The 27,995-nt window shown below is 40.9% G+C and overlaps 1 protein-coding gene across 1 annotated transcript; it reads right to left on the minus strand.

Moving 5' to 3' along the window:
* Nucleotides 1-1,266: 1,266 nt before the first annotated feature.
* Nucleotides 1,267-26,498, minus strand: LOC121886102 (pro-neuregulin-1, membrane-bound isoform-like). Its single transcript, XM_042396024.1, has 8 exons — nt 26,441-26,498; nt 23,632-23,734; nt 22,419-22,545; nt 22,197-22,318; nt 19,990-20,175; nt 15,220-15,666; nt 14,539-14,670; nt 1,267-2,502 (listed from the first exon to the last, which is right to left on the minus strand). Exons 2-8 carry the CDS (start codon nt 23,658-23,660, stop codon nt 1,866-1,868), a joined length of 1,680 nt encoding a protein of 559 aa, XP_042251958.1. The 5' UTR covers nt 23,661-23,734; nt 26,441-26,498; the 3' UTR covers nt 1,267-1,865.
* Nucleotides 26,499-27,995: the final 1,497 nt, after the last annotated feature.

The raw sequence follows: 27,995 nt of genomic DNA on the forward strand, positions 1-27,995 counted from the left end.
AGCTCATCAAATGTATACACAGTTTCCAGTATTTAATTTCCAGTGCCATGTATTGTACGCAGGAAATATTTTACCCATTCACACAGATAATCCAATAATCCAATAATCCTGACAATTCAGAGCTGTGTCAACCGACCTCCAGTAGCAATACAATGGCTGCTGCTCCCTCCAAGGTGTGAGGGCCGATTCATCACTTCTTGCAGTAATAATTTAACTTAATTATGTTATCCTTGACATTCTAAATGAATATGTACTTGTAACAGTATATCATAGCCACCTACTGACAACAGGAAGTCAGCCTCATGTGACAAAGATCATCCGATTTACATGAAATTTTACATGGTGTGATCTACACGATATACAGCAACATGATGGACAATTAGTGGATGTTCTCTAATGCCAAATAGTGGACAAAGGGAGTGGTATTTAACTCCATGCAACATCTGATATTCATGAAAATGTATATGCATGTCTGGCAACCTCTACTCAATGTATGGAAGACAGCCTTATATGGCCCGTTCATCACTGCTTGCAGCTTTTATTTATTTATTTTTGTTGTCATCATTGTACAATTCCAAAAGGACTGAGTGTTTGTGAAGTCCCAACAATTCCAATAGAGTGATACATCCTCTTTCTAGCTGATCATGTCACATTAATTTCAGGAGTTGCCTTCTCCTTTTTAAACTTTCATTCATATTAGTAATATAAGATAATGTGTCAATAATAATAATAATAATAATAATAACAGTTACAGAGAAGCTTGGGAAAAATAAGATGTGCTAAATTTAGGTTACACTTGTTATTTTAATGTGTATATTTAATCAACACTGCATCTCTTATGCTGCTATGTATAATATAATTATTTTTACTATGTATACTGAGCATTTTAGGCATAAAAATATTTTGGGATGAATTAAGTTCTATTTTATCTGATTTTCCAGTTGCAGCTTCAGTGTAGACTGTGTATCTGTGTCTTTTAGATAAACTGAAGTACTGGCTTGGACACAGTATCATCAGATACTTGTTACTAGTGGACTTGGATCAGGGCTGAAAAAACTCACTAGGGACATCATAATTGTAACACTTAAATAGCCAGGCTTTACTGATTGCACCTTTATCTAACAGTTATAATATTCTTTCACTAGCAGGATACCAGTTTAGACAGGTTTTCTATAGTGTAGCTTATGATCTCTTACATTTTTTTCCATCTCTCATCAAATACAGGTAATGATTAATCATTTCACCATAAACATCAGTCCAGACATTGTATTTTTCAGTATTGTATTTCCAAACAAAAGTCTCAGTGAGAAAGCCCGTAATGAGTACAAAGACATCAGATAATTGACCAGTCAGGTCAAATGGCTGGAGAGGAAACCACATACACTGCTTATTAATCCATCACAGCATTTAAGGATGTAGCATGCACCTCGAATGCATAAGATTTATTATCAAACTGTCATGTCAGTGGGCACTTCATACTACAGAATATTAAAGGCAGCCAGCAAGTTATTTTTGATTGTTAACCAGAAGATTAAGATGGTGGATATATGGCCCAGTATGCAATGCTGCAGCTCCCTTAAGCATACCAAACAGAAAGGCACCATTGATATTTTTTCTGCGCTGAAATATACTGAACCATTGCTACATACTAGTGTATGGCACTTTACCTACAAGACATGAACACATTTGTACATTTTTTTTATTTATAAAACTCTTTATTCGCTACTTCACTAAAATAAAAGTTTTGTTTGTCATTTATCTTCAAAATTCTTTACACAACAAATAATTTATAGAAAATAAAGGTTTAATAGTGACTATTCCTTTTTTTCCTAAACATAAAGGATTCTCAGCTGTTTCTTTTCACTTTACACAGCTACTGGATCTTGTTTGATGGTGGCACTGGATGACTTGACTTGCAGGTCATCATTTGGTGATGCTGGGTTAGTCCTGCTGCTGTCCATAGCCCTAAGCAACAGGGCTGTAGTGCTATCTGTAGTAAGGAAGGGTGTGTGTTCCCCCTGGGGCTCCTCTGTTTGACTCTCTAGTATGCTGTCACCACTGGACTCCACATTATGCAACACATGGCCATTGGTGATGCCTCCTCTTTTGGTGCTGTAGTTGTTGATAGTAGTATTTGTATTCATTAGCTTCTCAGGCGATGCTGAGACCATATGGATGGCAGCTGTGATGACTGTGATTTGGTAGTTATTCTCCATGGTTGACAGTGGGCTAGGTGGTAAGCTATGTGCCACATGGCCATGGTTGTAGTGCACAGAGGTCCTCTTCTGTTCATCTCGGCTCAAGGACTTGTATGGCTGACATTTGTTTGACAACAGCAGTGGGCGCTCCTCCTCACCATAGGGGCTTAGGGCCACTGACGGGACAGAGATGGCCAGACTGGACAGGGGGGCTGACATCTCTGATGGAGGAGACCCTGGAGTTACAGGTGAGGTGTGGGACACTGGAGACAGCCGAGTTGGAGTTGTCACAGCAGATATATACCTACAACAGAAAGACTGTTCACACATTTTGCTTGAAAGTTGTTCATGTGCAATATACCAAATTTGAAATTAAAAAGGTACTAAAAGAGGTACAAATCATTGTCTGAGTTATTGAACATAATACTGACTCTAATACACAGTTAAGTCTATCATAACAGGAAAGTCAGGATTAGCTAGACTTTTCAAAATAAATAACAAATTCTTACAATGTAAGTGAATGGGAGAAAATGACACATATACAGACACATACACATGCATACTGTCCCATATACTGTACATACACACACACATACATGTATGCATATATACATACATACTTACCGTATATACATACATACATACATAAATACCGTACATACATACTTACTGTACATACATACACACAGTGCTCAGCATAAATGAGTACACCCCCTTTGAAAAGTAAGATTTTTATCAATATCTCAATGAACACAAGAACAATTTCCAAAATTTTCACATGGTTGAGTTTTATTGAACACTTATTTAACTCTGTAACATGAAATTAAAAAATATAACTTAGATCACAAAATCTTCAGTTTTACTCAAATTAGTTAGAGCAAAAATGAATACACCCAGCAACAAAAACTACATCTAGTATTTTGTATGACCGCCGTGATTTTTAAGGAGAGCACCAAGTCTTCTAGACATGGAATGAACAAGTTGGCGACATATTACAACATCTATCTTTTTCCATTCTTCAAGAACAACCTCTTGGACGCTGGCTGGAGAGTGATGCTCAACTTGTCTCTTCAGAATTCCCCATAGGTGTTCAATTGGGTTCAGATCAGGAGACATACTTGGCCATTCAATCACCTTCACCCTGTTCATCTTCAAAAATGCAGCAGTAGCTTTAGATGTGCATTTTGGATCATTGTCGTGTTGGAAAAGTGCACGATGACCAAGGGCACGGAGTGATGGTAGTATCCTCTCTTTCAGTATAGAGCAGCACATCTGTGAGTTCATGATACCATCAATGAAATGCAGCTCCCTGACACCAGCAGCACTCATGCAGCCCCACATAAGGACACTGCCACCACCATATTCCACTGTAGGCACCATGCATTTTTCTTTGAAATCCTCACCTTCGCAACGCCATACAGTTTTGAAGCCATTAGTTCCAAAAACGGTGATCTTGGTCTCATCACTCCAGAGTATAGAGTCCCAGTAGTCTTCATCTTTTTTAGCATGGGCCCTGGCAAATTCTAGGCCTGCTTTTTTGTGCTTGGGCTTAAGGAGAGGCTTCCTTCGTGGACGATACCCATGCATGCCAATCCTCCGCAGTGTGCGCCGTATGGTGTCACATGAACAGTCACTCCAGTTTGGCTTTCTACTTCTTTAGCTAAGTGCAGTGACTTGCATGGCGATTTTCTTCAACCCTTCTCACCAGAAGATGCTCCTGTCGAGATGTTAACTTCTGTGGACGGCCTGGACGTCTCTGTGAGATGGTTGCACTTCCATCTTTCTTAAATTTTTGGATCACTTTTGCTACAGTATTCTGACTGATATGTAAAGCTTTGCTGATCTTCTTGTAGCCCTCACCTTTTTTGTGCAAAGAAATGATTTCCTTTCTAGGTTTGGTGACATTTCTCTTCCATGTGGTGCCATTGGTGACAGCATGACATGGGAAGGGGTTTTCTTTGTTAAGTAATGCCCTTTTATAGTCACCTGTCTGCTGGACACCTCTTAAATGAATAATTAGACTCACCTGTGGTTGAATTCTTGTTAATAAGAATTTTGGAGTCTTAAGTTTGGCTTCCTCCTAAGACTTTAATTGGGGTGTACTCATTTTTGCAACATGGGCTTGAATGAATTTGTTAGGAAAAACACTTTTGTGTGTGCAAATTAACAAATCTTGTTTGCAATCAATGGCCCACATTTGTGGGGATATTTGGTTGTATAGTAACCCATAGATAATGTTGATTCTGAAAGGAAACTTAAGATTTTCTGACAAATGTAGTGTGGTGTACTCATTTATGCTGAGCACTGTACATACATATGTACGTGCACACACAAACTGGTTTTTCTGTCTTCATGGGGACTTTTAGTGACAAACACACACACAAACACACACACACATCTATATACAGGGCGTCATTTCTGATTTTCAAAATAAAAGCCACTGTATCTTAACAGGAAGCTCAGATTGAGGCTGTTTTTTCAAAATAAAAGTCCCATAGAGTAACTGTATCTTAAGAGGAAGTTCAGGATGAGGCTGTTTTTCAAAATAAAAGTCCAATATGATAACTTTCTCACAACAGGAAAGTCAGGATTAGCCAGACTTTTCTAAATAAAAGCCTTCAATGTTCACTGTATGTTACCAGGAAACTAGTAGTAGAAACGAGTTTTTCAAAATAAGATCCCTTGGATCTGATATTAATACAAGGTATTCTATATCATTTCACAATTTTAAGACATTTTATTTCTGCTTCCAACTTTGAGAGTATCATTTAAGCAACATGTTTTAGCTCTCAGCTTCTTCTGCTAATGCACTTTAGCTCCCAGCTCCAGTTTCCAAGTTTTCAAAGCAATGCATTTCAGTTGATATCAGCTGTTTTTTTTCAGCAGTTTTCAGCATTGCTTCAGCAATGCTTACAGTTTTTAGCTTCCAGTGTATTTCAGCTCTCATCATTCTCATTAGGTTGCAGCAGCAGCAGTGATAGAAACAGCTGGAAGCAGCTAACAGCTTCCAGCTCTCACATGCATTGTCTTGTATAAATGGGGACGCTGAACAAATCTGTAGTATTTTCAGCAGTGCTTTGCTATTTATTTCAGCTTTCAGCAATCACGACAGGAAATGCAAGCAATCTAGTTATTACTATTCTTCTTTATGTTTTTTGACTGCTAATTACTCCTACATACTTTCAGTGAAAGAAAAAATTCATGTATCATAACGTTCAGTTTTTTAAGGGCATTACTGCTATCACTTTTCATATCATATCTTGCCTGCATGCACTAATATGAAGTACTGCAGTAGTAGCAACAAAATTTACTTTATCAAGGCTTTAACTATAAAAAATATATTCTTAAAGTTACTTTTTAAAGATTGATTACACTAGCGCAATAATTTTAATTTTCTCTTTGGGGAATTCATACTTGTCTATGTTATTGTTGGTCATTTTTAGGACCTGTGCGGAATAGTAAAGCATGCATTTTAAAGAGGGCTCCCTTCATCCTGTGAATTATATCTTATTTTGTATTTGCTCTTAATAACTTAATTGGAGTCAGGAGAAAAAACATTTCCCAATCTTTAGCAGGTTTTGAATAATGCATCAACTACACTTTGTAGTGCCTGTTTGGGCATATTCAGGGCATTCATTTTAAACTCATTCATGAATATAGTGAGGTCAGATAAAAGATACTGATTTATTCATTTTTAATAAGGATCATTTGCTGTGCTAATTTGCTCCTCCATTCTTATTCATGGATAATTGCATATTAATTTTCCAAACACTGGAAATTCACTAAGCTTTCTCCACTAAACAACAACTAAACAACACTCCTTTGAATACCGAGTATTGAGTTACTGCTCCTGTTAAGCTGTTTGTGGTTGTCATATACCGCCCACCAGGCTGTCAACTGAGGAACTTTGTTGTCGAACTTGACATGTTATTTTCAGCCATGCCTGATGACGACACACCACTGATTGTCATGGGAGACATGAATATCCATACTGACAAAACCAAAACAGCTGACTTCCTGTCACTTCTGTCCTCATTTGACCTCAAACAGGTCTCCACCCCTCCCACACACAAAGCAGGCAATACTCTTGATCTGATTTTTATTGCTGCTCCACAGCAAATCTGACTGTCACCTCCCTACATCTGTCTGACCATTTCTTTATTCAATTTACGATCACCTTACCAGGACATCCTCATATTCCTCCACAAATAGTCTCTTTCCACCGCAACATCTGGTCCCTCACACCGACTTAACCTTCCAATGAGGTATTGGCTACCCTGCCTCCTCATAATGAATTTTCCTCACTCGTGGTCAGTAAGGCTACAGACACACTCCTCACTAGCCACCTCTCTTAACAATCTCTGCCCTCTAACATCCAAACCTGCTTGCATCACCCACCCTAGTCCATGGCTCACTGAAGTCATCAGAGAGCAAAGAGCAGAACTCAGAGCAGCAGAGTGGAAATGGTGTAAATCCAGAGTCCACTGACCTTAGTGACTATAAGGGTCTCCTTGCATCATTCTTCTCCAGTTTAAAAATTGCTGAGATCACTTACTATCAGAATAAGATCTGCAGCGCCAAAGACGCGCGGAAAATGTTCTCTGCTTTTAACTCACTCCTCAATCCACCTCCTCCTCCACCCTCCACTCTACTCACTGCAGACATGTTTGCCTCATTTTTTACTGATAAGATCTCTGCCATCAGTAACCAGTTCTCTGAGCTTGACCAACAAGTCTACAGCTGCCAGATAACAGGGCCACACTGTCCTCATTCTCCCCTATGACCGAGGAGGAAGTCTTCAAAATTCTACTGGACTCTCATCCCACGACCTGTCCACTGGACCCAACACCATCCAACCTGCTACGGAACTTTTCCCAAATACTTAACCCTGTGGTCACACACATCATCAACTCCTCACTTACAACGGGTGTTTTCCCTGCTGCATTTAAGCAAGCCCGAGTCACCCCGCTGCTCAAAAAACCTACACTCAACCCAACACAGATTGAAAACTACAGACCGGTTTCACTCCTGCCCTTTCTATCAAAACACTTGAGCACACAGTCTTAAACCAAGTCTCTGAATGGTTCATATCCTACCTGTCAGGGAGTATCTTGGAGGGGAGAAGTGTCCAAACTGCACAGTTTATCCACAGGGGCTCCCCAAGGGTCAGTGCTTAGTCCCCTTCTTTTCTCATTATACAACACCTCACTTGGTGCAATCATCTGCTCCCATGGTTTCTCATACCATTGCTATGTGGACGATACCCAGCTTTTCCTGTCATTCCCACTGGAAAATCACTCAGTCTCGGCTAGGATCTCATCATGCCTTGCCGATATATCAGAATGGATGAAAGAACACCACCTTCAACTCAACCTCTCTAAGACCGAGCTCCATGTCATCCCAGCCATTCCCTCCATACAACAAAACATCAGCATCCAGCTGTACAACATCAGGAGGATCAGACCCTACCTGTCTGAGTATGCAGCATAACTCCTGGTACAGGCTCTTGTAATATCATGCATTGACTACTGCAACTCCTTACTGGCAGGCCTTCCCTGTATTGCCTCAGTGCACCACCTGTTGGCACCTACTTCCTATTGGGCTAAAACTTAAGCTTTCTGGAACTTACTCATGTTGTTGTCTCCTGACTAGATCCCTGCTTGTGTTATATCAGTCTCTGATACTCAGGTACGTCACTTTGGATAAAAGCATCTGCTAAATGAAATTGAAACTGAAATTGGATCTGTCTTAATAGTACAAGAGAGGACTTTTTAGTAAAATCTAAACTATATATAATATAAATACTCTGGACATTACACATTATGCGGACAAAATCTTGCCTTGCTAGAATCTATCTTGAAGAGAAAAACTATTCTATTTTGATATGAATCACAGATCCCATAATTGTTGTCAGAAAAAAAATAATAGTGTGAATCAGCTAACGGGGGTTGTTCCTTTGTGTGTCAAGTATTTGTAAAGATGCACTTTTGTCCATGACAAACATGGAGGCAGGGAGTAAAAAACTTGACAATTGTGTTGCAGTAGTTTAACACTGGGATTTTGGGGGTTAATCTATCCTCTAGCTGACTTATCCCTTGTATCTCTGAAAATCTCATGAACCTGAATTTCTCAAACCATGTTAAATTGTTTTTCCCAGGCAGCATTTCTACTTGATGACAATGAAATATCCTCTAAAGACTCTGTGACAGGAAACATCTTTACAAAACTGATCAAATACTTAATTCTTTTTTCCTGTCAAACAATAACAACTTAATGATGATGATTACATTTTCTGTCTTTTTCTGTCCTAATGTATACATCCATGCAGGAGAGTGAGCATCACTCCACATCACTTAACAGGGGACCAGTATAATTTTGTTAAAGCAAAGAGGGGACTTCAATCAATCTGTACCATCCCAGTGGGGACTATCCTTTCTGTCTAAGAGCACAAAATTCAAAACAAAATTCAACACATAAAGCCCTCTTTAAAGGTCTGCATCCTGTTGTGCTGGTTTCTTAGAGAGGCTGTAGATAACTACTAACCTGACACACCAGATCGTTTGTTACACAGAACCATCTGAGAGGACACTTTCAAAAAATACTTGGTTTTATGAACCATCTGTCTACCACTATCTATCACTGTCTTACCTTGTGAGGCAGCTGGATTCGTGAGATCACGAATCCTCATAGGACATGACTGGTCCAAACCACTAGTGGTTTGGTATGGGTGTAAATTCCCATTAAGATCAACTGCAATGTGAAATTAATGCAGCATGGTTGTGTGCCTTCCACTTTATGCAAACTCTCAGTTCTATAATTACAATGCTGCACCATTAGACAGTCTTCAAAAATGTTACATTTTCCTAGGAGTGTGAGCATCATTCCATACCATTTAACAGAGGACTGGGGCTTCAAGTGACAGCTTAGCACGACTTCAACACACCCCAATATGCACAAAGGTGTGAGGACCTGATCATTGCTGCTTGCAGCTTTAATTATTATTATTATTGTTATTAGGGCCCGAGGACATAGCGGTGGGCCTGAGGACCAAAGTGCGAAGGCCCACTTGTTCCTGAAGGAATTATTAGGGTCCAAGCACCGAACGGTCTAAAGGCCCTCTTGTAATTGAGGGAATTCTTCTATATTATTATTATTATTATTCCAAAAGAAACACATTTTTGAGGGCCTAAACACGCTTGAAAACTTATGAAACTTTGCGCATTTTTCCAAAGTGGTGAAAAATGTAATATTTTATGGGTTTTGGGGATGGGTGTGGTAAAATGGCTCGATAGCGCCCCCTACAAAATTTCAAATTTGAAGCCCCTCCTTGAGAATTGATGTAGATGAACCAAATTTGGTAGGCACATGTATCATGTCCAGACACACAAAAAAGCTTCTTGGATCTATGCCCCAAGTTGAGCAGGAAGTCGTGGCTGTGGCGTGGCGTTGAGTTTTGATGTTTTGCCATGACACAAGAAATTGCTATAACTTTAGTGTAAATACTCCAAACTGCACCAAACTTCACGTGTTTGATCTATATGACGATATTCCGTCAGTGATGCAAACTGGCTCAATATCGCTGCCTACAGTATTTCAACAAGGCAGCCCACGCTGCACGTTAAACCTACATGTATGAAAATCGAAACACACATGTATCATGCTAGGGCACACAAAAAGTCTCTAAATCCCATAGCTTAAACCCAACAGGAAGTCAGCCATTTTGAATTTACTGTTCCGTTTTTGTGATTTCCATGCCTTGTATTTTAACAAACTCCTCCTACAGAATTCATCATAATGACTTCAAAATCAGTGTGTGTCATCTAGACTAGTTTGTGATCAAAAGTCATCAAAATCTTGAGTTTTCGCTGAACAATCTTGCCATGGCAACACGGCAAACTTTGATGTTTCGCCATGAAGCAGAAAGTTGCTGTAGCTTGAATGTACATATTCCAACCTGCACCAAATTTCTCATGCTCGATAAGAATCTTGTCCTGAACACATCAATATGTCAATATTGAGGCATAGTCATCGTGCAACCTACTGACAACAGGAAGTTAGCCTTATATGACAAAAATCATCTGATTCACATGAAATTTTCAAGGTGTGGTCTACAGTTGATATACAGCAACAGGATGTTTAATGGGTGTTCTCTAGCACCACATAGTGGACACAGGAAATGATATTTAACTCCTTCCTGCAATGTCCGATATGAGTCTGGTCCTGAACACATCTGCATGCCTGCAATAAAAGCCCTTTGACTGCGCTGTGCCCCAGCGTGCGCAAGGGTGCGATCATCGCTGCTTGCAGCTTTAATTATTATTCTTCTCCGTGAAGAAAAGCATTTTTGAGGGGGTAAAGGTGCTTGAAAACTTTAATATTTTACAGGTCTTGGGCATGGGCGTGGCAAAATGGCTCAATGGTGCCCCCTAGAAAATTTCAAATTTGAAGCCCCTCCTTTCAGTTTCATGTAGATGAACAAAATTCAGTAGGCACATGTAACATTTCCAGACGCACAAAAAAGCCTCATGGAGCCATACCCTAAATTCAACAGGAAGTCAGCCATTTTGAATTTAATTTGAGATTTTTCGTATTTTTTGCCATTTCCAGACGTTGTATTTTAACGAACTCCTTCTAGAGATTGAACCTGACCAACTTCAAATTTGGTCACTGTCATCTAAAAGCCTTTGTGATAAAAAGCTTTCAAAATCTTGAGTTTTCACTGAATGCCCTTGATGTGGTAATGCGTCGAATTTCAATGTTTCTCCATGAAACAGGAAGTTGTTGTAACTCAAAAGTATATTGTCGAATCTGCACCAGATTTCTCATGGTTGATGAGGGTCCTCACCTGAACACATCTATGTGTCAATACTGAGTCATTGTCATAGCGCCACCTACTGGCAACAGGAAGTTACAGGTGCTGTACTTTTATGACCTGTGCCTAGCAGGATGAACAGATCCATCTCAAATTTGGTTTTTGAGTTTTCATCAAAAGCTGTTGCCATGGCAATGCATTATTCGCCATGAAACAGGAAGTGGTTTTTGAGGGGCTAGGGATGCTTGAAAACTCACAAAACTTGGCAGATGCATCAGAAGAGGTGTATTTAGTTGTCTGGTATGGATCTTGGGCTTGGGTGTTGGAAAATGACTCAATGGCACCCCCTAGAAAATCTCAAAGTAAAAGCTCCCACCTTTAAATTTGACGTATACCCTAAGTCCAACAGGAAGTTTAAATTAACCTTGCAATTTTAGTGCTGTTTTTGCAATATACAGGCATTGTATTTTAACAAACTTCTCATAGAAATTTAACTCAACCAACTTTGAGTTTGGTCAGTGTCACCGAAAGATCTTTACAATGAAATGTTATCAAAATCTTTAGTTTTCATTATACGCTGTTGCTGTGATGACAGTGAACTTCAATGTTTCGCCATGAAGCAGGAAGTTGTTGTAACTTGAATGTACATTATCCAACCTGCACCACATTTCTTATGCTTCAGCCACCGTGTTCTGCTTCCCTGGCTGGTGGTAAATGGAGAACCGATATGGTTGAAGGGACAGGAACCAACGCGCGATCCGGTGTTGGTATCCTTCATTTGCTCCAGCCATTGCAGAACCTTATGGTTCGTTCCCAAGTTGAGCTCCCTCCCAAAGGTAGTACTTGAAGATGTTGATGACCCATTTAATGGCTAAACACCCCAGCTCCACTGCAGAGTACCTAGTCTCCCTGGGAAACAGTTTCCTGCTGATGTATGCCACTGGTTTCCTTTCTTCTCCCTCTCCTTGTAGGAGGACCCCACCTATCCCTTGGTGAGAAGCGTCCATCTGAACTGTAAAGGGTTAGTTGAAGTTTGGGCTCTGCAGCACAGGCTCCTGACACAGGGCTTCTTTGAAGTCCTGGAATGCTTTTTCCTGCTCCTCACAGTACCTTGGTTTTTGCAATGCTGGTGAGATCAGATAAGGGTGCTGCCCTTGTACAAAAGTCCGGGATGAAGTGCCTGTACCAACCCACCAGACCCAGAAATGACTTCACCTGTTTGCGAGTGGTTGGCCTCGCCCTTGCTCGGATTGCCTCCACCTTGTCCTGCACCGTCTTAATGTTACCACCTCCGAGGATGTAGCCCAGGTACTGAGTCTCCTGCTTAGCTACTGCACACTTCCGTGGATTGATAGTCAGGCCTGCTTCCTTGATTTTCCCCAGTACGATTGCCAGGTGGCAGTCCTGCTGCCAGGATGTACTGCATATCACAATATCATCAAGGTAGGCAGCTGCAAATGTTTCCATACCTGCCAGCACCTGGTTCATCAACCTCTGAAAGGTGGCAGGAGCCCTGTGGAGACCATAAGGCATCTTGGTAAACTGCCACAGTCCTTGAGGCATCCTAAAAGCAGTCAGGGGCTTGGTAGCATCAGACAAGGGCACCTGCCAGTATTCTTTGCAAAGGTCCAGGGTGGTAATGAACCTTGCTTGGCCCACCCGTTCAATGAGGTCATCCAGTCTTGGCAGAAGATAAGCATCAAATTTATACTGTGCATTTACCTTTCTGAAGTTGATGCAAAACCTGATGCTTTCATCCTTCTTGATTACCAGGACAATGGGATTGCTCCATTCATTGCAGGAAGGCTCGATAACACCCAGCTCCAGCATGACTGCAAGCTCCTCTTCCAGCACTGGCACCAACTTCTGTGGGATGTGATACATTCTCTACCTGATGGGGGTGCTGTCCTTCAGGCGGATATCATGCTCCACTAGGTCTGTTGCCCCTGGTCTCTCCTGAAACAAGTCTGGGGGGACAATGACCTGCAACTGTTGCTGCTGGGTCAGGGAGAGATGGGAGAGATCCAGGGATGCAGAGTTGTGACTAGTAGGAGTGAACTCACCCACAACATCATCCTCCTCTTCCATTGTCTGAACAAACATTTGCTGTTGGGGTCAGATTTCCCAGGTTTTCCATCCCTTCAGCAGATTGATGTGGAATGTCTGCTTTGGATTTCTCCTCTCTGGCATCTCAATCTCATAGGTTGTTGGACTCAACTTCCTCAGCACAGTATATGGGCCCTGCCATTTTGCCAGCAACTTGTTCTCAACTGTCGGAAGAAGGAGAAATACTTGCTGACCTGGGCTGAAGGATCGTTCTCTGGCTGCCTTGTCATGCCAGGTTTGTTGTCCCTGCTGAACCTTCTCCATATTTTTCCTCAACAGCTTGGTGGCCTGCTCCATTTTCTCCCTCATCTGCAAGACAAATGCCAGAACACTGGTTTTCTTCTCCTGGGATCCCACCCAGGACTCCTACAACATGTCAAGGGGACCTCTCACCTGCCTGCTATACAGAAGCTCAAGAGGTGAGAAGCCTGTTGAAGCTTGAGGCACCTCCCCGTAGGCAAACAGGAAATATGGGAGCCATTTGTCCCAGTCTTTGGCATTAGTGGAGATAAACTTCTTCAGCATGCTTTTAAGAGTTCTGTTGTACCTCTCCACTCAGCCATCAGTCTGGGGGTGGTAAGGGGTGGTCCGAATACTCCTAATCCTAAGAGCCTGTACACCTGCCTGAGTGTGTTTGAAAGAAAGTTTGTTCCATGATCTGTCATAATTTCATATGGGATACCCACCCTTGAGAAGAGCTGCAGCAATGCATATGCTATTTGTTTAGCAGTGATGTCTCTTAGGGCAGATGCTTCAGGATATCTGGTACTGTAATCACAAATTACCTGTATGTAGCGATGTCCTGACTGTGTTCGCTCTAATGGCCCAGCAATGTCTGTCGCTATTCGGCTGAATGGAACATCCATAATTGGAAGTGGTTGCAATGGGAATTTGGGTACATTCTTATCCCCTGCTAGCTGACAGACTGAACAAGACTGACGATAACCCTGTATCTCTGTGCGCACACCTGGCCAGTAAAACCGGCTTGCAGTTCTGTCCAAGGTCTTTCTAGTCCCTAGATGACCTGCCCAGGGAATACTATGGCCCAGCTTTAACACCTGTTCCCAGAGCCCCTGTAGAACCACCAGTCTTTGATGACCACCTGTCATCTACATTTGCTTTGTAGTACAGCACCAGGTCTCTGAGGAAATAGCCCTGCCCTGCCACCTGACCCCGCTGCACTACAGCTGCTTGTTTAAAGAGGTCCTGCGGTGATTTATCTTGTTTCTGAAGCTGCAGAAAGTCACAACTCCTTCTCAGTATCACAAATCTTTGCCTCCGGCAGCTCTGAACCTGTTTGAACGGTACCTGCCATTTTCTCCTGCCTTTTCTGTCTCCTACTTTTCCTCACTTTAACAGTACTGTCAGTAAGAACCTCATCAAAGTAAAGTAATTCAAAGAGAACATTTAGACCCTCCTCACCTGAATCCTGGTCTGGACCCTGACTCTCTGGATCGTCCTGCGCTGGGAGCTGGGGAACTAGTTCCTCTGGACCCTGAACAGTCCTGCCTGGTTGCCACCAGCTCCCTCCTCCTCCACTCCCTGGATCTGTGACTGCAACGTAGTGACAATGTTGACTGGCTTACATAACCGAACCAACTCCTGAAGGATGGGAACATCCTGTCCCGAGATTACCTGGTGGGCTAAGCTGTCTACTACCCCAACTGAAAGAAGGTAAGTTTGCCCTGCTACCTCCAGGTACACTGTCATAGGATAAGCCCGATGGTCACCATGCACACAAGAAATATCCAGGACTGGCTTTCCTAGGGGACCCTCCTTCTGGACTAGTGATGGGTGTAAACATCTGCACACTACTTGTATCAAGGAACGCTTGGGCCGGTTTACCATTGATCTTAACTATAATGACCTGCTGTTTTCCTACGACACAATTCTCACTCTGACAGGGTCGAAGAACAGTACAAAAATAAGCTGCTTTAGCTTTTCTGACTGGGTACTCTGGCTTAATGTGTCCTTCCTGACCACAGTAAAAGCAAACAGGCTTAGAAATTGACCTTGCCTTCATAGGAGTTACAGCTTTTTCTAGGTGCCTAGCTGGCTCTGGCTCTCTAGGACCACCTCCACCCCCTGACCCCAGTGGCTTACCCCATGCAGTGAAGGGCTTCTGAGGAGCCTTGAACCGGCCTTGGTCTTCTTCTCCAGTTGAACTCTGTCGGATTCTTATTAGGGCGAATGTCAGGCTCCCTGAACTTCTGCTTATAGAGTTCCTCATTGATTTTATATTTGGCAAGGATGGCCTCTTTGACCTTCTTGTAGTCAAATGTGTCCTTTGCTGCTCGCCCCTTCCCCGTCAGATGTGGAATCAGTCTCAATGCCCATTCGATCTCTGGCCACTGATATGCCTCCGCCAGGTGCTTGAATGTGGTCAGGTAGTGCTCAATATCATCACCCTCTTCCAGTCTGGGAACTGCTGCCTGCCCCCAGCCCCTGCCTCTTAGCTTGCTCCAGGCACTGGACTGGGAAACATGCTTCTCCACCTCCTGCTGCTGTAGCAGTGTGATCAACTGGGACTGACTCTCTCTCCTGCTGCTGCTACATCTCATCATGGAGGTTATTCATTTGAACCTGCATTTGGTGCCATCTTTTGTCCTGTCTAATTTATTCTTTGTCCCACCTTTCACCTAGGTCATGTTGGAACTGAAGACATTGCTGCAACATGCCGGTAATTGAATCCATCTCTGCGGGTACCAGGTGCTCCTTCCTAGGATGCATGATCAAGGGCAGCCCTCCCGCAGCACCCTCTTTCAGACCATCTTCAGCCACATCCATCTTTTGAGCTCTGGTGTGTGCTTTAGGTCCCATACTGTCAGCTCTCCAAGCTATACCCCTTCAATCTGACTGCATTTCATCCCACTTCTGACACCATATGTGAGGTTTGGATGGTGGTGAACCATGTAGCAGAATGCTTGACAGCAAAAGCTGGTGTAGCAGGTTGCAGTGGATGGCAGCAGGAGAGGTGACACTCAACCTGACCTCCCCTCCTCTCTGACACACTAACTTGCTTTCCCACTGGGCATAACTATTATTTGGAAAACATATTTGAAATTTAACCTTACTGATATTTTCATACACAAAATACACATGACTCTTGCCTAATACAGATTAAATAAAATGCATAATAAACTGAAGAAATACCAAACAAAAGCCAAACTTAACAAAAAAACCCTCTACCCACTCCCCTCTCTTATTCCTGACCACTTGGTACAGCCTAACAAGGTAATTGACATCTGCTGGAGCCCTGCGGCTGCATTCCTATGTGTGCACTAGACCTCAAAGAGACAGTGATTAGTAGGGGTTCCCAAAATAAAAGCACAACATAACAAAAATTAACTTCCTGTGTTAGTCAATGTACATGTATTGTTTTTACCTTAAGTGAGGGGGATGCTTGCCAGCTCCCTCCCCTCACACATAGGAAGTCATATTTAACTCCTTTGTGCAACGTCAGATATTCATGAAAATGCATATGCCTTTCAGTTGACCTCTACTAAAAATGTTGCTGCATTAATGACCCTCTTCTGTAGCACCACCTACTGACAACAGGAAATTTAGTCTTATGTGACAAAAATCATCCGATTCACATGAAATTTACAAGGTGTGGTCTACACTTGAAATATAGCAACATGAAGTATAATTAGTGGGTGTTGTCTATGTTACGTGCTCCCCCTCCCTTGTGTTTTCCTCCCTTTGTTTTCTCTCTCTCTCGTTCTCAGGTGCTCTGTCAGCTAACTACTAATTGGCCCTGCCCTATATGTAAGAGAGGCTGGAGGCCTCTTTTCTCTTTGTTCTCCTCCTGTTTTTTTCTTTTTCTTTGTTTATTATTTATGTTTTCTTTTTTCATCTTTTTTTTGAGGACGGAGGTCTGGTGGGCCAGTTTTCATGGTTTTGTTTGGTAGGTTGGGTTATGGTCATTTTTTGATAGGAAAGGGGAGTGAAGCCCCGGGTCCGACAGCCCACTGTGTGGTTGGCCCACTACTGGCCCAGACTTCCCCCCACCTTTATGTTCTGTTTGGCCAGACCTCCCGACTCCCATAGTTTTTGGTTAATTCTTTTTTTTGTTGTAGTTTATTTAACTCCTAGGTTGTTGTGAATAAAACATGGCTTGCATCATTGAACCTCGGGTCTGGCATTTTCCTTATATGTTGCGGGCCACAGGGTTGAGTTATTTGTGGCCATAACAGTCTAGCACCACACAGGAAGTGATGTATAACTTATTTGTGCAACGTCCATTAAGAGCTTGGTCCTGAACACATCTGCATGCCCAAAATAAAAGCCCTTCAACTGCAGCACACCCCGACATGTGTGAAGGTGCGAGGGCCTGAAAATTGCTGGTTGCAGCTTTAATTATTATTATTTGTCTTCTGCCGCAGCTCAAATTGCAAATTAACTCTATCAACACCAAATTTTGTATACAGCATCACAGGATTGAGTTACAAATTTCTATTATAAATGAGCAAGACTAGTCGAAAAACATGGCTGCCATCAACCGAAATATAATTGCACAGGGTGGTACTTAGCAAATATTGGCCATAATTCATTAACTGTTTGTTCAATCATGATAAATTTTGGTACACACATTCAGTCCGTGATTGGGAACAGGTCTCCCAAAGCATTGTGAGCTTGACCCACACGGGGTGCCAAAAATGCCACAAAGGTGTGTCTGAAAACCTGGTGCACAGAATTTCCCCAAAATTGGTGTGCATGCCCTGGGGGCATGTGTTAACCAAAATCTGAAGTGCCATCCTGATTGGTGGAAGTGGCCGTTCCTCAATATCTGCCATCTTATGCCCATGCTGAATTTACTGTGAGCTGGAATGAGCTACAGACACGAAACTTGGCACCACAACTAGAAATGATGCAGAAATGCTTCTCAAGAAATATGATCCCAATTGGCCCGATGGTGGTGCTATAATTAACAATCCAAAAAGTGATCATTTTAAAAGGCCGGCGCCTCCACACCGTGAGTCTGTATGTCTTGAAATGTGGCACACTTATACATCTCTGCTTTCTACAAAAAAGCCTCATGGATAATAAAGGCCACCATGATGGATTTTTGCTAATTTGCATAAACTGTAAAATGAATAGAACTTTTTGAGTTTTAACTCTATCAACACCAAATTTGGTATACCACTAAATAAATAAATGAGCAAGATTGGTTGAAAAAAATGGTTGTCAACCAACCAATCAACCAAAATATCTTCACAAAGGGCTAGGCTTAGCAAATATTGGCCATAACTCATTAACCATATGTCAATTATCATAATTTTTTCATAATATTTTGGTACATAAGTTCATTCTGATTGGGAACTGGTCTGCCAAAGCACTTTAAGGGGGCACCAAAATGCTACAAACATGTATCTGATATCCAGATGGACAGAATTTCACCAAATTTGGTGTGCATGCTCTTGGGGTGAGTATTGAACAAAATCTGAAGTGCAATATTGATTGGTGAAAGTGGACGTGGCCTTCTACATATTTGCTCATAACTCAAGATGCCTTTGAGCATTCCTGATTAAATTCATGGGAGAAATCCTCCTGAATATACACACCAAATTTTGTTCAAATCAAAATGATATGCATGTGCTTCCCAAGAAATATTGGCTCAATCGGCCAGATAGTAGTATAATCAAGGCCCAAAAATTCAACTTTTGAAAAGCCAAGCCCCTCACACTGTGTGTCCAACTGAATTGAAATTTGACACGAGTCCAGCTCAATGTGCTCTATGAAAAAAAGTCTCCTGGACCATAAAAGTCTGCCACGATGGATTTTTTGCTAATCTGCATTATGTGAAACAGTGACAGTAACATGAATAGAACTTTTTGGATTTTGACTTCATCAACACCAAATTTGGTATACAGCCTTTGGGGACTGAGACACACATCTCCTGAACATACACACAAAGTTTCATTGACATCCAGTGAAAGGGGGACAAATGGGAGAACTTTGAGTGTGCAATTATTGAAATGTTGCATACATTGTAATGATGAAAAACATATGCTTGGCCTCGCTCCTTTAAACCCAATGAAACTAGCTGAAGTGACTTTGCTTGGCTTTGTCAAACCTGAAACCTGCTCATTGCGGCTCGCACCTTTAATTTTGGCTGATCACACTTCTTCCCCCTGCCAAATTCTGTAGCAAATTTTGAAGAGGTAATGTTTTCAAGTACAAACATTCTGACACAGAAGTGTTATTTCTTCAGATTTTCTCAGAATTCAGTTCAATGGCTAAACTATTGTTACTGCCTCACTCTGCTTTGAACTTTGTTCTTTGAACTTGAGTTTGAATCATTTTTTATAAATAACATTAAATTAAGAAAATAAATACTTATACAAATAAAATAAATACATGAGAAAATACAATACATAAATAAGTTGGGAAATAAATAATAAGTCATACATCAATTTATAAATATTCAAATAGATTATATCTCAAACAGAAAAATAGAAGAATCTTTAATAATGTACTTAACTCTTTTCTACATAGATATGTGTATTTGTTTCATTTTGATTTGCTGCACACATTATTTATAGTCACTTTACCTATTTATTTATTTATGCATTCATTCATTCATTCCTCAATGTTTGGGCCCCAGTAGTGTCACATTTTGGTGGACAGTGTATTGTAAGCTAGAAAACAGCGGCATCATATATGATTAAATATTTTACTTACATACATTATATTTAGGACTTTAAGGGTGATGTAGCTATTGTGTGTATTTTAGGCTACTTTATTTCAAATTGCTATACGTGTATCTTCTGAAAGTCTTTGTTTTATTGTTGCCAGTTTCAGTTTCATTTTGGTTTTCTGTTTGTGGCGCAAAGTTAAAATTAATCAGTCAATTACCTCATACTTTAAGGCAAGTCCCTGTCGGAGATGGTTGTGTCTCTGCACTTCTGTGAATGAGCGCTTAAGTCTCTGGTGCCACCAGTGGCATTCAGACGAACCCTGCGGCCCTGTATGGCACCCTGGCTATTCTCCGCCAATGACATCATCGAGACAGACTCAGTGTCAGACAGAACATTGTTGCTCCAGTCATTACTCCAGCTGCAGAGACAGGGAGGGGGTGTTTACATGGACACAGGTTTCAGACAAGCCTTAACAGTGACATAAATGTATTGTGGGTCAAATTTTTGTACCTGAGCTTTTCACTGCGTTTCATACAATTTTGCTCACAGTTGGTATGAATTCAAAGTCTGATTTACTGATGCAGCAGTTAATAAATAATAAATGAGCAACTGGAACTCCTCTCAAATTTGCAACTATATGTACAGCCAATCTGAGTTGAGCCTGCCAAAATGTAAGAAAGTAGACCCAATAAAAATGTTTATTCCTATTCTGTTTTCACTCATCTTCATCTATGAATGAGACAGCATAGTAATCCTGTTAGAGTCTACAGTTAAGGATTACTTGATGCTCAGGAGGAACAGTTAAAATCCAGGGCTTCGTTCCCAGTACTGCAAAATTTCTGCTTCACTGTGTAGTCCAGCTGATGAAAGAAATGAAATGCCACTGTTGTGGCTGGGTGGCCTTTCCCAAATGAGCCTATTTGTACTATCATAACACTGACCACTGCATGCCCATCGGATTGCAAGTGAGGCAAATAATTTAGTCTATTACTGACTGTGAAAGAAATCTGTTAATGTATCACGTATTTAAATTTTCCACCCTCATACACACAACTAGACCTATACAATATGAAAAGTACCACACACCACAACATGTCTTTGTTACTCAGCTCAGCCCCGACAAAAGATCCTTCCAACAACTTCAAGAACTCCACATCTACACATCACATCTTTCATATTTAACACATGAAGACATAAAATAACATTTGGAGGTATTTACTCACCATCAATAGTTAGCTTAGACTCAGTATATACACACAGCACACAAGAGGTTACACGCCTTCCAACTTGATTGTTGAAAGTATGTTTACAGAGGCTAACGTTAGCGAGCCAGCTTAGAAGACATATGTAGACAACTTTAACTCAGCAGAGGATGTAATCATCCTCTTTTGGTGCAGGCTAGTTGCCTCCCCCAACCTCCAACCAACTCATGCCACAGACCAGTCTTTCCACTGAACACACAGAGATGAAACTGAACATACTGGTGTATGGTATCTTATTTTGTGATAATATCTTTCATGACATTTCCAAAAAGTGCAGGTAAAGTACCAGGCCACAATCATACACTTGTGATGTTAGACAGTATATCAGTATACTTCATTTGATGACCACTGATCACATGAAGTTTAGGACAATCCCAGCACATACTGCATGGATAAATGGTGCTAGCTGGTGACAAACACATGTTGGGTCTAAATCAGGTTTCAGTGGAGATGATTTTAAACAGTATCACCAGAAGCCTTATATTTGTAAATTTTGTATTTCTCATACATACAGATGGTTATTTTTTTCAGTTCCTCAAATTTACACAAGAGCCATTTGTCATGTATAGAGAGTTTATAGTATATTAACTAATGTAAATAAATGAATCAAGTCAGGTTGCCAGTGTTATGCCCCACCCTTGATTGTAGATGACCTGGGCAGAGCAACAGACAGGAGAGGAAAAAGAAAAACACACACAGGCAACACATACAGCCATAACAGCCAGACATGAACCTCATAATTAGAGGATGAAAAGCTATGATGTTGCAGATATTCACTTTCTATTGGTTGAGGTCTTTTCTGAGCTGTTCTCACCACCAGACACCTCTGTGCTGAACAGTGTTCTCTGGTTACAGAATACAATAAATTATACACAGGAACTGCACCAGGAGTAAGTGGAATTATTTCGTCTTACTCTTTTAAGAAAAAAAAGGCTGAATATGAGAACATAAATAACATTATTTTAGTTTTGTAGCTGGATAGACAGAATGGCTGGGCTGCTATGTTTGCCTCATCCCTGGTGTCTCCCCCAGGACAGCCATTGAATTACTGGTAATCATTTAGTGGCTGACAAGCTACCCATGTTACCTCCACATCACCTCCCTAGAGTTACAAGTTCTAACTGATTCAAACCAAACCAAATTTACCAAACTGAGTACATTTAAAGTCCTTCCTTACCTTTGGCCAGAGATGTGGGTGAGTGTGGTGGGTTCATGCGTAGATATGGCATTTTTGCTTGTGGAGAGGGTTATTTCTGTCTCCTTCTCAGCTGCATGCTGCATTGTCATCCCATTACAGTGCTTTGGAAATAGGAACAGAAAACAGTTGAACAAAGATGTGAGTGCACACATTTAACAGATTTTGATGCCTCTCATTTGATACCAACAAATACCAGCATACATTGATAAGCTGCAAATCTTGAAGAGGCAAGTTAGAAATCTGACGTCCTCTGGCTGAGCTTGCCAGGTTGTCCCTCTTGTTTCTCAGGTTCTGCCTCAGACGGTCATGAAGCTTCTTCCTGTGCTTCCTGTTTGGAAGAAAAACTAAACTGTGAGACAGTCCGGATCACTACTGGACAAAATATCAGAGGGGAGAGTTCCAAATGTTCCAAAAGGGATACATATACCCCAAGTTCTAATGTTATAATGGCTTGACTGAAATAATGGTCAGTAATATTTTTATGTTATATATTTTCATTGAGGTCAGTACAAAATACACAATATTGTTATAGCGTCCAAAAGCACCAAACTATGCCCCTTCTTATCTTTCCAACAGCTAGGACAAATCATTCACTGTTTTGTCTCCTCTTGTCCTCCTATTGTAACATTCTGTATTCTTGTTTAAGCCAAAGCTGGAGCACATTACAATTAGTTCAAAATTTTGCTGCACAATCGACTCTTTTCACAGCAGACATTTTGACTTGTCATAGCAGGAAAAGCACAGGTGTAACTGATAACATTAACAATCGCTCCATCCCATTAAATGTCCCAGTAAGCCATGTCAGTGAGTGAGCATGCACAATACCAGAGCCCTGGGACTAACTCACCTAAATGGAATGCAGCCATCATTAATGTTATTAATTACACCTGTGCTTTTCCTGCTATGACAAGTCAAAATGTCTGCCATGAAAAGGGTATATTACCTCAGTGCTGGCTTCACTATACTGGCTTCCTGTTAGACTTTTCAGGTGATCAGAACAAATTCCCCTCGTAGCTTCCCACTCAAAGTTCAATATTTGGCTGTCCTGGCTCCAAGCTATATGAATTTTAAATTAAAAAAAAAACAAAAAACATCTAATTTTATTGATGCTTCCCTGCCCCAATTTGTTCCTATATCTAAATAATTACTCATGTGATTTATTGTTGTTGTCTCTTTTTTGGCATGTATGTATTGTTTAGTATTTAGTTTAATAGGTATTGTTTAATGTAACCCCAATTTTGAAAAGCGTTATTCAAAAGAATGTACTCTTCTTACTTTCTATCATTATTTTGAAACTAGGCAGAGTTCACATTTGAGGAGTCTTGTAACTTGGGGGCACTATTGGGCGCTATAATAAAATCAGCGAGTCTACCTTTAAGTTATAAATCAAACATAAAAATGTGACATGAATTACTTTGTTTTGCAGTAGGCAACCACACACATGATTCCAACGACTAGGAGTGCAATGCAGATTCCTGTTATTGTTAAAATACGTTTCTGATACAGCTCCTCAGCTTCTGAAAAAGAGGACAGTCCATTCTTAAACTTCAGGTCTACAACACACACAAGCACACACATACACATACACATACACATACACATACACATACACATACACATACACATACATAAGACCATTCCAACCATAAACCAAAATAATAAGAAAAGGCTCTGTAAAGAGTTTTTTTAAAAACATTTACAGCAACTAACAGTCCAAATACATCCCTGTTTTAGAGGTAATTTGCTCCTGTTGATATGATTGAAATCTAATCCACTGAGCCCTCATTCATTAGCTTTCAGAACTTGCCGAACATGATTATTATGACTGGCTGTTGTTATTTAGGCCTGTTCTTTCCTTTTGAATTAGTCAGTCTGACTGACCATAGCATTTACATTAGTGCTTAAAGTGGTGCTGCAGTGATTTAGTATGCCATGTTCCAAACTCGATGCATGAAGTTTGAAACACAGGCTTCCTGTTATGAACTTGTAGTATCCAAGCCAAACCTGAGATAACCTGGATTACATCACTATGACATCATCAGGATTATTTTCTCAGACTTGACATTTCTTAGGGTGAGTAGCACTTAAACCATGACTGATAAACTGACCTTTATTTGTAAATCAGTGGAGTGCCCCTTCATAATAATGATCAGATAAGGTGCTCTGTTGCTCATACTCAGACTGAGAGCCCTGCCAATACATAGGCCTGTTTTAGCTTATTGCAAGTATATTTGTATCAGTGTATAGTGTCAACCAATGAACAGTAGTCATTACAGAAATGTCAAAGATATGTTTGAGGTCATTTAGAAACAGGGAGTCCAGTAACTATCTTGGTCACAACTCTTTAAGGACCAAATTTAGGGGGATCATTACAAAAATGTTTGTTCAAGTTATGTCTTCATGTTAAAAACACATTATTGTATTGACATTAGATATTTTGAATTCTTACAATATCAATACTAGTACTGGCTCTCATAAAATTCTGTATTAGCTGGGCTTTAGTCAGCAAGCAGAGAAAAATGTCTCTAACATGCAATGCACCAAATCCAGATCTCCACCATGATGCAATACATGCAGTTTTATAGAATATACTACTGGCTTCTTAGAACACAAGGAAATATGCTCTTAATCGCCCTTAAAACCTTAGACATTATCTGTTTAATTTCACCTCACCAGGTCTTACCACTAGACAACAAGAATATAGATATACCTGCTTGGAAAACATGTACATTCATTTCAAAAGCCTATAGAGGGGTTTGGATTGTGTGTGGAAAAGCAATGGGATCATGTAATAACCCACTTTCTTTTTTCTAGAGTCCTACCCCATTGTTCATCAGTGCTGTTTGAGGAGCACTGAGCTTGAAGTTTACCTGTATATTTCACTGAGTTGTGTTGTGTGTTGTGCTATTTACTGATTTTAGCCCACCAGAAGCTGTGAAAAACATTTTCATTTTTTCCATCCTTCTTTATGTCTTTACCTTGATTCTCTCTTTTTCCAACTGTATCATATGGGGCAGTTCTTATTGATTCAATTTGTCCTCCCTTTAGACCAAGATTTACCACACCAACATATATCATTTATAAAATGAAAGAAGAGTGGCTTGTTCTTTTTTCCACAGCTGAATGTGATCTATGATTGTGCTATTTTATTTACACATTACAGCAGATATAAGACAACCCTGCTCTGTGTGATGAGAAGAGGCAGACACAACAGAGCTGCTATAAGGAAGAGGGGATGTAAGGAACAGTTGGAAACATACATCTGATGGAGGTGTAAACAGGAAGGTAGATGGCAAGAGATGGCTGGAATTAGCAGGGCAGTGATGCTGCTCTATTGTTTCATCCTGAACACTGGTTACAACAGAAAATGCAGGAAGGTATAGTTGAAGGGATGTAAACATACAAAACATACAGCAACAGAAATGTTCAGTCTCTCTCTTTTATTTGTGCTGATGATCAAGGCTGTATGATCCATTCATTTGGGAGATCTTCTTACTGTCTTACATTGTGAACTAGGAGGAAGGAAGAATCATACCCATAAATTCAATTCCAAGATTTTCCAAAATGAAATTCCCCTCTCATTGTGCTTTGCTTGAATGAAGGGATCTGACTGTAGTTTGCACAGTTCATGCTGCAACTCTGGGGGTTGCTCATTGAAAGCAGCAGAGAAGGGGTCAGTGAATAACGCAATCTGTGGCTGCATGGTGTAGAAATCTTGAAAGTGGTCCATGAACTGCTGTTGCAGTGTTTCTATGTCGGCTCTATACTTGAGAGATGTTTTCTTGCATTCAAGTGTTTAAAATGTGAGGTAATATCTGCAAGGAAGGCCATGTCGCAGAGAAAATCTGTATCCCCGAGTTTACTGCAGTAAGCACTTGTATCACATCGAATGCTGTGCTGGGATTTCAGTGAGCAGCACAGAAAAAACCCTCCAGGCACTTCCTGTGGCTCAACCATCTGATCTCAGTATGCCTCTGTAAATCCCACTCACTTCATCCAAAAAGGCTACAAAACTTCCTATGATTGAGAGACCTGTTCCCACTCGATGAGATTGGTAACCTTGGTACTAAATTCATGACATGGCTGAAATTCATTGTCTTGGTAGAGAGGGCCTTCTGTAAGACCAAAATGAAAAAGGATTTAGCCTATGATAATAATTCTCACAAAGAATACCCACATTCATAATCATTTATTAATAGTTAGCTAGCGATAATGTTACTCACCTGATGTATAATGCAGTGCAGTATTGGACAGTCAGTGCCACTCTATTGGAGGAGCCTGGCAAAACCAGTGTGTCTTCCTTGCACTGATGGTGCGCCATTGGTAACAACAGCTGAAAGCTTGTTAAAGCCCCTATGCTCACTGACAACACTTTTAACAGTGTTGAAAACATCCTTGCCCTTGGGAATGTCATGCAAAGACACCAATTTCAATAACTCCTTGAGCACTTCAAATGAACTGTAAATTTACTTGTGTAAATGAGAAGCTGGCTAACATCCATCACACCTGTTCTCTCATCCAATGCTAAGGAGAAGTACTTGCAGTCAAAATTCCCTGTGTCACTGTACAATGGGACATAGAGATCGTTTCAAAGTTCTTAATCATGTTATCATTGCCAAAAGCATTAGCCATCTCTCCTGCAAATCGCTTCACTGTTTCACCCTCTGACAAGGGCTTCTTTGCTTTAGCAAGCTCAAGGAAACAGTATAAGACACCTTTAGAGAGGATTCCTATGTAGTCATGGCTCTGGTAAAAAGGCTGTCGGTGAGTTTTTCCTTTGAGGTAAGCAATGATAGCAGCTCTGGTAGCTCCGGTGTACATGTGATATTTGTTTTCGTGCATGATGTTGCAGTGGCGACTGAAGTTCACTGAATCCTTCATGGTTGATTTTGTTTCCTGGCACACTTAACACATAAGTTTGCCTTTGAATTCCGGAAAAAAGAACATCTGTTTTCCATCTTGCCTCGAAGACATGGTTCTCTTGGTCCAGTTTTCTTTCCAGGTTTTTGCCACTCGTGTGTCTCTTCATCGTGTATTGTTGCAAAAGAGGCCTAGCGAGACCAAGGTGAGACCATGTACAAGCAGTTGCTTGGCTACAGGCCGCCCTGTAGGAGCACCCTCTATCAGTGGAGAGTATCATTACAATCAGGATCCGGTCCAAATTTGGTCAAATAGCCCGCTTGCCTGCAATGCTTGTGAAACCAACAATTTATTGATATTTTGAATTTAATTTGTGGCCGCACTGAGTGAGGACAGGGCCTGCATTCAGCCCATCCCTGCTCTTCACCAACCCAACAAATTACAAAAAAAGCTCTTTATTTCAAGCTCTTGGTATTTGCAACCCTATTGCTTGACAGGAGTGTTGATATTGAACAATTTTGAGAAACCCCAGATTACGTCCAATGATTTCTGTCCAATGCCAACATTTACAAAATTCTCGCTTTGTATCACAGTATAGTTAAGGCTAGGGATGTTAATTGCAGGTCTGTGACGGGGTGCAAACAATGGTCTCCTGCATGAAAGTCAAACATGCTACACACCCATCCACTACCCTGACCTCCACACACTGCACTGTTAATTGAGGCACAGGGAGAAGAGACGAATGAATTAACTTAAGCCTCATGACGCCATACCCTAAGTCCAACAGGAAGTCAGCCATTTTTAATTAATTTTACAATTTTTGATCCATTTTTGCCATTTGCAGGCATTGTATTTTAACAAACTCCTCCTAAAAATTTGAACTGACCAACTTCAAATTTGGTGGGTTTCATCTTAAGA

This window comes from Thunnus maccoyii, chromosome 19, assembly GCF_910596095.1.
Source record: "Thunnus maccoyii chromosome 19, fThuMac1.1, whole genome shotgun sequence".
Taxonomy (NCBI): domain Eukaryota; kingdom Metazoa; phylum Chordata; class Actinopteri; order Scombriformes; family Scombridae; genus Thunnus; species Thunnus maccoyii.